This window comes from Octopus bimaculoides, chromosome 1 (genome assembly GCF_001194135.2).
Source record: "Octopus bimaculoides isolate UCB-OBI-ISO-001 chromosome 1, ASM119413v2, whole genome shotgun sequence".
In the NCBI taxonomy this organism is placed as follows: domain Eukaryota; kingdom Metazoa; phylum Mollusca; class Cephalopoda; order Octopoda; family Octopodidae; genus Octopus; species Octopus bimaculoides.
Window position 1 is genome coordinate 85,622,152 of NC_068981.1, and position 10,392 is coordinate 85,632,543.

The 10,392-nt window shown below is 35.4% G+C and overlaps 1 protein-coding gene across 1 annotated transcript in view; it reads right to left on the bottom strand.

Moving 5' to 3' along the window:
- The window catches only part of LOC106868569 (dnaJ homolog subfamily C member 10), a 36,799-nt gene that overhangs the window by 22,872 nt on the left and 3,535 nt on the right, over window positions 1-10,392 (bottom strand). The window contains exons 4-9 of the mRNA XM_014913891.2: window positions 8,901-9,026; window positions 6,392-6,551; window positions 5,387-5,430; window positions 5,164-5,286; window positions 2,195-2,284; window positions 1,201-1,317 (exon numbers count right to left, since the gene is read on the bottom strand). Of these exons, the coding sequence (XP_014769377.1) occupies window positions 1,201-1,317; window positions 2,195-2,284; window positions 5,164-5,286; window positions 5,387-5,430; window positions 6,392-6,551; window positions 8,901-8,945 (579 nt within the window). The 5' untranslated portion in view covers window positions 8,946-9,026. The remainder of the gene's footprint in view (window positions 1-1,200; window positions 1,318-2,194; window positions 2,285-5,163; window positions 5,287-5,386; window positions 5,431-6,391; window positions 6,552-8,900; window positions 9,027-10,392) is intronic.

Genomic DNA, 10,392 nt, shown 5'->3' on the forward strand with positions numbered 1-10,392 from the left:
GGACTGGCTTGTGCGGGTGGCACATAAAAGACACCATTTCGAGCGTGGCCGTTTTCGTGCGGGTGACACGTAAAAGCACCCACTACACTCTCTGAGTGGTTGGCATTAGGAAGGGCATCCAGCTGTAGAAACTCTGCCAAATTAGACTGGAGCCTGGTGTTGCCATCCGGTTTCACCAGTCCTCAGTCAAATCGTCCAACCCATGCTAGCATGGAAAGCGGACGTTAAACGATGATGATGATGATGATGATATATATATAAGTGAGTGGACAAATGAAAGAAAGGCACTCAACCAATTTATTGGGAGTTACACGTATGGATCAAAAGTTTGATTGAAATTCGTTGTAAACTCAAGAGTGCCAACAAATTTGAATCAAACTGTTTTGATCCACACTCACACACACACACACACATATATATACATATTAATCCAGCCATATCCAGCCAAATATTCTTTCTGTTTTATCTTCAAACTGGCTAGATCCTGCTTCTCACAATTACCCTACAATGTCATTTTAAAAATATACAATCACATGATTGAAATCTCAATGCTACAAGGTGATAAATGATTAGTTGAAAATGATATGAATCGACATTACATTTGACAGAGTAATGTCAGGTTTAAAATAATCTAATGATCAACACAACACACTTTACTTTAACAAAAATCCTTGTGATAGAATAACTGGTTGAGTAAAAGGAGCATCATTATCACCTCTATATTTTGGATGGTAAGGTAGCTGAAATTGTCAAGAGCAATTTAATTACTTGTGGCATTTAACTTCATTTCTCTATGTTCAAATCTTCAAATCCTACTACAATCAACTTTTTATTTCATTCTTCTGGAACTAGTAAAATCCTTATCAGTCATGTACTGACAATTTTTCAGACACTATACACCTTCCCTTATTAAGTGTCAATGTAAGAAACTATAAACATATTTACATTTTGCACACATTTTCTATGAAGGAAATAATTAGTTGTAGAATGAATAGTTAAAGAACTGAACCGTACCTAGAATTTTAGATTTGTGGCTGCACATTAAGTATCCACAACTATTTGAATAATTAACAAATATATTCCTGATATGTCATTATAGTAATGTTTCATAACATAACTGGTAAGTAAGGAGTGACTTCTTAATGTTTCTTATAGGCTTGTAATATATTTAAGAAAAATACTAACAAACTAACAACTTACATGAATGTTTTCATCTTCAAGAAGGCTTGGAATCTTTCTCAATTCCAAATTACCTTCATCTTTATCAAAGAAATGAACAATCCATGCTGTGTTTTCTTGATTTTCATGTCTGATATCCTGGTAAGAAAGTATTAAAAGATTGTTAACATGAATAGATAATTATTACAATATCATAGGGAAAAACAACAATAATAGGAGAAAACCAACAAAAGAATGGACTTAATATTTTAAGTATCTATAAATATATATAATTATACCAGAGTTTTATTAAAACCCTGGGTGTTGTTAGAGGTGACTCCAAGGATTAGCAAGAAATAGAGCATCCAGCAATAAAACACTACCTTAAAAAATTTCTCCAACCCATGCCAGGATGGGAGGACAGTAGGTGTAAAACAATAATGGTGAGAAAAGCAATGTCTGAAGTACAGGGTCTCCCATACTGAAAATAATCAGAATGAGATGTTATGATACATCAGTCTGCTAGCCAATATTTCAGTTTATCTGGTATCAACAACTTCAACACCATAACCCTCTGTATTGCATGCAAATCCTGCAATGCTGAGCATATAGGCAAAACAAGGTACATTTGGATGACTGCTCCTGGGAACATCTCTTTGATGCCTGTAACAAAGCAAATGACCTCTCCCAAACCTATGACTGGAAACTTTAATCTATGAGAATTCTGTACTAACCAAAGAGTTCTGACACAATATTCACTACTACACAAAATACCTTCCAGAATTAGGTGATATACACAAGAATTTGTAACACATAATTCTACAGAAACTAAATACAACCAGCAGGTATACCAATAACCCAGATCCCTCACATGAAAATTATGTTTATTTAATCATAAAAAAAGGAAATCAGTAAAAGTGGTCAACTGTCTGAGAAAACTAAGGCTTATAATCATCTAGGTTTTTATAAAAAAAAAAACTAGACACAAAATCTAAAATAAACAGTTATAAATAAATGAGAAATTTTAAAATCTTACCTGAAGTTGTTCTTCATTCAAGAGTGTAACATCAGGTAGTTGTAATAAAACTTCATGTGCAACTTCTTGAGCTACAAGACTTGAAATGACCTGCCGATATGTTAGAGAAAATAAATATACAGATAATGCACAAAAAAACTGAAGCCGCTATTGTTTATTTTTGAAGAAAATGTGGTTTTAAAACTAGAACAAAAATTAAGAATATACAAACAATTTGGCATCTTCAACATTTTTGCATCATTTATTTTGTTTAACCATTTTATTCATGCATACAGCTGAATTACCTATGTAGTGTGTTATTATCATCATTTAATGTTCTTTTTTCGATGCTGGTATGGGTTGGATGGTTCAACAGGAACTGACAAGCCAGAGGGCTGCACTAAGCCCCACTGCTTTGGTATGGTTTTTACAGCTGGATGCCCTTCCTAATACCAACCACTTTACAGAGTTAACTGTGCGCTTCCTTATGACCAAGCACTAGTGAGATCACTATGTACTTGCAAGACAAGACCCTTTAACTGAGCAGGGCTAGTATTGAAGAATATGAAAGTATAATAGAAGGTCAGGAACAGGTGTCTTGCTGAAGAGATGAATTCATGGCTGTTATTTTTAGGACAATGAACATTCTCCCATCTTTTGATAATGATAATAAACTTATAAAACAATGTGATGCAAGCACAGCTATGTGATTAACGAGTTGGTTTCATGTTCAGGACTTCTACATAGTACCTTGTGAAACTGTCTTCTTCAACAGTTCCAGGCTAACCAATACCTTGGAAGGGAATTTAATAGACAGAAACAGCATAAAACCCATTATATATATATATATATATATATATATATATATATTGGCTGTGTGGTAAGTAGCTTGCTTACCAACCACATGGTTCCGGGTTCAGTCCCACTGCATGGCATCTTGGGCAAGTATCTTCTATTATAGCCACAGGCCGACCAAAGCCTTGTGAGTGGATTTGGTAGACGGAAACTGAAAGAAGCCCGTCATATATGTATGTGTGTGTGTGTGTGCGTGCGTGCGTGTGTGTGTGTGTGTTTTCCGGAGAGAAGGAAAAAAATTGTTCAAGAAAAGTATGTGTTGTTGCATAGCTGCAGTCATATAACCACATGGTTCCAGGTTCAGTCCCACAGCATGGCAGCTTGGACAAGTGTATTCTACTACAGCCTCAGGCTGACCAAAGGCTTGTGAGTGAATTGGGTAGATGGAAACTAAAAGAAGCATGCCTGCCACCATTCATCTCCCTCTCCCTTATTCTACCATCCCATTTATGCCCCGATCCCCATTCCTTGCAAGTATACCCTGGCATTTGCCACCATCTCTCTCCTGCTCTTGCTGTTTCCAACTCTCTCTTTCTCTCTCTCTTTCCCTTGCTCTCCCCTCTGGCTGAGTAATCATGTATCTCTTCTACAGCAACAAACCCATTTCTACCCTCATTCTTGATCACTCGCTCTCCCTCCTTCCCTTGCCCTTACCTCTGGCTAGGTAACCATGTATCTCTTTTACAGCAGCACACCTCTTGTTAACTCCCAATTCTCTTTCTAGGTAACTGTCTCTGCCCTCATTCTTGTTAACTCTAGCTCTCTTTCTCTCGCTCTCTATGACTGAGTAACCATGGACCTCCTCTACAGCATGACTGCTGTTTCTGTTTCTCAGTCACACTCTAATCTTTCATCATCTAACACAAGATCACCTCCTCCAATACCCCCTCCCCTCTCAAAGACTCTTTGTCTTGTAAAGTCACTTAGTGACTCTACCAGTGCAGGTGCCACTTAAAAAGCACCCAGCCCACACTGTAAAGTGGTGGGCATTTGGAAGGGCATCTGGCTGTAAAACCACAGCAAAACTGACCTTGCCTGTGTGAGTGCCATGTAAAAAGCACTCAGCCCACTCTACAGAACGGGTGGTGTTAGGAAGGGCATCCAACCATAAAAACCATACCAAAACACTCAGAAGCATGCTGCAAGTTCCCTGTCAAACCGTCCAACCCATGCCAGCATGGAAGGAGGACTTATGATGATGATGATGATGATAATATATATATATATATATATAAATATAGATATCTACATGTGTCTTTGTATCTGTGTTTGGTCCTCTACTCTCTTATCACCACTTGACAACTGGTGTTGGGATGCTTGTATCCCCATAACCTAGTGGTTCAGCAAAAGAGACTGATAGAATAAGTACTAGGCTTAAAAAGTAAGTCCTGGGGTCGATTTATCCGACTAAAACACTTCAAGGTTATGCTCCAGTGTGGCCGCAGTCAATTGACTGAAACAGGTGAAAGAAAATACACGCACACATACACATGTATTCGTTTGTTTATTTTATGTACACTTTTCCATGTTAGCATGAGTCAGATGAATATGTGAATGCTCATATTCCATGCTTGTCACTGATTGAGTGAAGTGGTAGTGATGTCAACATTTGTTGACATTAGGATCAATCATTCAGCACGTTTGAAAGACATTTGGAATAAAGAAATCCCTGACTTGAAAAACAGGTATGGGTTGGTGATAGAAAGAGCATCCAGCCAGAATATCCTGTCTCAAACAACTTGTCATCTAAATTCATGCTGGTATGGAAAAATAGACATGAAATAAACAAATGAATATATACTCACAGCAAAATTGTAAAGACAGTATTCAAAATGCACAAAAAAAAAACAATTATAACACTATAAAAAAAAAACACAAATTTTTGTTACTTAAATGCTAAAGGGACATCTGAATCACCTAATGTTTGCCACATTTAAAAACATGTCAAAACAGAACAGACAATCACATACATAATTTAGTTTGTTGTTATTATAATTCTTCTAATTCTTCTGTCACATCTATCTTTAAATGGTACTTTATAAAATAGTTTACATTTCAGCAGTCACTGTAAATTCTGCACAATTTACTTCTTGATGATTTTCCAATTAAATAAACAAATTGGTATTATAACTTACCATTCCTTTGCCTTTCTCCACTTCTCCCAATTTGTAAAAATATACACCATCATTGGCTCCCATTTTTGAACACAAGGAACTATGTCTATCACAATTGACTGTTCCAACATTCACCAAACTTTCCTGAAAATTTAATAAAGTGAAAAAGCAATTTAAGAATGTTTTTTTTTTTTTAAATTTAAGGAGAGAATTCATTTCAAAAAGAAATGTGGAAGACACTTACCAACATGGTAGCTACTTTCAGTTCAGTATTGGAAGACATGCAATCTGAAACAAGGTAAAATGGGCAAACAATAGAAATATGTAAGATAGTCCAAACATATTTAAATACTAAGACCATTAAAAAAGATAACTAGAAATAAATTTGTAGTGAGTGTTTAAGGAAAAAGAGCAGCATGGCTAATTTTTTAAATTAATTCTTATGTATATTTCGTTAACTAAAACCATATACTAAAGCAAAAAGTATCAGATTACTATATCTAACTTAATGATACTTCCCTATCCATCATCATTTTAACATTCATTCTACCATGCTTGTATAGTTCACATGAAATTTGTTGAGGCAGATTTTCTATGGCTGAATGCTCCTCTTCATGTCAAGCATCATATATTCACAATAATATTCCCTTTGATCTTTTGAACACAAACAACACAATGGCTGAACATATTTTCAAGGAAGATGGCAAACAAACAACACCATATACATGAAGGTGATGCTTGTTTATCATAAGCACACAATGTCAATACGAAATACACACATACATACAATGGGCTTCTTTCAGTTTTGGCCACCCAAATCCACTCACAAAGCTTTGGTCAACTTAGGGCTATAACAAAAAGACACTTGCCAAAGGAGCTACACAGTTGGGGCTGAACCTGAAACCATGTAGTTGAGAAACAAACTTTCTTAATTTTGATGATGTGATTGTTTATTTTAGAATGACATTGTAGGGTAGGTGTGAGAGGCTGGATCTGGCTAGTCTGAATATAAAATGGGCAGAATATATGGCCAGTTCAAATGCTAAAGGGTTAACCACATGACCATACCTCAACCAAATATGTTTTGCAACAATGCATTTTTCTGTCACAGTTTACATTATTAATTAAAAACTCCAATTTTATCAATCTTTAATTCCAAATACAAATATTTTTTTTTTAATGATTATAAAAATTTCTTACAACTTGGATCAAATAATTCTCATTTACAAAATTTGGAATAAAAACTAACCTCCATCACCACTGCAATAGTTTATGAGCCATGGAAGATTCCTTTCAGTTGTTTCAGACTTGAAGTTGGAAGGATATAATGTGAAAACATTTGCCTGAACATTTGACAAGGCATACTTGATAAGAGCTTCAGTGCTTCGTTCACCATTGTACTTGTTTTTCTATATAAAATATATAGGATATAATATATATTAAATAATATAATAAAATAATACTGAACACCATATATGGCAAGCAATTCATCTTTATCATGAAATCAATAAGGATATTATGTTTCTTCAAACATAATGTTCCAAGGTTTACAATCTAGATTTTCTTTTTTTTTTAATTATTTTCCTACTGTAAACCATTGGGGTAGATCAGTTGCTCCAGGAATGAAGGGTGGGTTAAAAAGTATAGTTTATAGATATGGAGGAGAAGAATTAGTAGAAGAAGTAGTAAGAGGCGGAAGAAATTGTCAGCTGGTCAATATTCACTTCTTCCTCCTCCTCCATCTCCTATTACTACTACTACTAGACTAACAATCTAAATAAAGAGCATCATAATAAAATGATAGTGATGATGACAACATACAGATGAAGAAGAAAATAGGTGTAGAGATAACTTAAGTAAGAGTTCAAGACAAGATATTTAAAGATAAAAAAAGGAGAAGGGCAGAGGGTGAAATACAAGAACAGCTACCTAACTGTAACACTAACCAAATCCTTTTACAATTATATCTCCCAATTGAAATTTGTAATTTACAATTTCTTCATAAAAATATAACTATCCACAGCATTAAAGGCCTTTGCTTAGAAGTATAATTAAAATATCATTATTACTATTGAATGTCTTTACTGACTCTTAGAGTATATTGCTTACTCCATTACTTCAATTCTCATTGTGTTTAAGTACATTTTATCACAGCACTCAAGTATGTTTAATCATGGAGCTCAAGTGGATTTTATCACAGAGCTTCAGTACATATCTATATCTCACTAACCTGTGTGTGGTGAACATGTATAGTAATTAAACTGCTACTATGAAAGGATATTAAATATGGAGAAAGCTTAGGAGAAAAAGGGTCTTCCTAATGTGAACCCAAAAGAAAGACCAGCTATCCTAATTGACAGCAATATGATAGAGCAATTAAGGAGATGAAGGCAGGGAAAGGCCCCTAGTCCATCAGGAATCACTGTTGAGATGCTTAAAATATAACTGGTGGAGTATAATACAGCCTAGTCACCTGTATTATTAATTAGGTTTCACAAGAAGGTGCCATTCCCTATAATGCTGGTGGAGCAGCATTATAGTTAACCACTACAACTGAAGTCATCTTCATAGTAAGATGACTGAATAACTGTAAGAGAAGTATTTAGTTAAAAGTAAACCACTGTACTTGGCATTTGTTGACCTGGAGAAACCCTTTGACAGACTCCTTCTCTCAGTGATCTTGTGAGCTCTGAAAAACCTGGGGATAGACAAATGGCTTGTAAGAGCTATATAAGTCATGTAATGTCAGTGAGATAAGAGTAGGCAACAAGTACAGCAATGAATCTAGTGTACAAGTTCACCAGAACTCAGTTCTCACTTCCCCTCCTATTCATCATAGTTATCAAGGCTACAAGAGTTATTTAAAACTCATTGCCCTCAATAACACCTTCATATCAATAACCTCGTTCTATAGCAGAAACTATAGTAAAACTAAAAAAGAAAATCCAAGTGGGGAAGCAAAACCTGAAATCAAAAGATCTTAAAGTTAACCTAGCAAAAACCTAAGTGTTAATAAGCAGGATAACAGACAGGACTCTGCTTCCATCAATTAAATAACCTTGCTTTATATGTAGAAGAAAAGGTGTAGGCAGGAATTCCGTTCAGTGTATCAAGTGCAAATTATAAATATATGAGAGGTACAGCAGAATCACAGGAAGACTAACAAAGAGAATAGTGTTTGTATATGAAAGATGTGCCGGGAAACAAATTTTCTCGAATGCCTGAAAGCTCACTAAAGGTAGTAGATAGTTTCTGTTACCTAAGTGACCTAATTTGCAGTGGAGGAGGAAGTTCTGAAAGTATAGTTGCTTGAATAAGAATAGGATAGAGAAAGTTCAAAGAGCTATTACATCTGTTGGCTGCAAACGGTTTTTGTCTCAGAGTGAAAGGTAGATTGTATGATGATACAAACAGCAATGTACATGATAGTGAGACAATAGACCTGAATGCAGTGGACATGTGAAAACTAAAAAGGAATGAAGTCAGTATGCTCCACTAAATGAGCAATATCAGTATGCATGTACAATAAAGTGCAAATGTATTGAGAGAAAACTTAGATATAAGAGGAATCTTCCAAATGCACATTGGCCAAGGTACCATGCAGTGGGACTGAACCTGAAACTATGTTTTAAAAAGTAATTCATAACCATAAAACCATGCCAGCACCTATTTTCTTTTTAATAATTAGAAACATTCAATTGCTCAAAGACAAAGGAAAGATATATCCTACAGGATAATGGCATTAAAATTTATCTTACTATTGGATAAAGCATTAGGGTTGGATAGGAACGAATTTCTTGCATACGACACAAGTTCCAGTCATCCTGACAATTCACAGCACCAATTCGTAAAACGCCATCAAGTTGTCGAGCAACTTCACGCCACTGAAAGAAAACAGAATCAAATAATAATTTGTATTTATAATTGATATATTCAATTTAATGTTTAACAATGGTTTCTACCATACAAATAAGGTCTGAAATATTAGAGGAAGGAATATTCAATTATACCGACCCCAATATTAGACTACTTTTTTATTTATCGACCCTGAGAGATTGAAAGGAACAGTTGATCTCAGCAGGATTTAAACACAGAAAGTAAAGATCCTAAAAAAATACCACAAAATATTTTTTTATGACAGTCTTAACAATCTGCTAATCCACTGTACCAAATTAGTGTTTTATAATGACATAATTTACAAAAAGTTCAATCGTTTTATAATTCTTCCAGTTTTGGTACAAAGGCCAACAATTCTGAGGGGAGAGGCAAGTTGGTTGCAAGCCTATTTTTATTTTATCAACCCTGGAAGGACGAAAGACAAAGTCAACTTCAGTGGAATTTGAACTCAGAACATAAAGGGTTGGAAGAAGTGCTGCTAAGCATTTTGTCCAATGTATTAATGATTCACCACCTTAATTTAAATAAAAACATTTTAAATGAAAGATTTTTGTTATCACTTTGTACATATACTATTGGCCTCAATAACTTTCTGATTGTCTCTTTGTTCAATTATAGATTGATTGATCCATACATCTTACTTCTTCACCTACAATTCCTTGGATTGGCTGGGGGAGCAGTCCTCTGGCACCTCCTCCATAGGGTCTCTTCAGAAGCAACTGTTATTTGAATTTCAGATTGGATTCCCAAAGCACAACCAACTGAGATTAGGATATTATCCAACCATCTCATTCTTAATCTACCCCTAGATCTCTTGCCAGTTGGCTCAGCTTCAAAACTCTGTTACACTGGTACTCCCAAGAAAGTTTTCCCAGTGCACCCTGCATATCAGCGGAATATCATTGAGACAAGTGAAGAAGTTCAAGTATCATTTTGATGTTTTTCGAATTAATTAAAATTTTAAGATTGAAAGATTATTGCTATCTCATGTAACATTTACAAACCAGTATCATCATCATCATCATCATCATCATTTAATGTCAATCTCCCACGCTGGCATGGGCTGGACAGTTTGACTGGAGCTGGTAAAGCCAGGGGCTGCACCAGGCTCCATTGTCTTTTTTGACATGGTTTCTATGGCTGAATGCCCATCCTAACACCAACCACTCCATAGAGTGTACTGTATGCTTTTAACATGGCACCAGCACAAGTGCTTTTAATGTGGCACCAGCACTGGTATCGATAAAGCTGTGGTGGACAGGTCCTCGAGTACAGCAGTGCACCAGATATCTTGGCACTTAGTCATCTACACACACACACACATATATATATATATATATATATATATATATA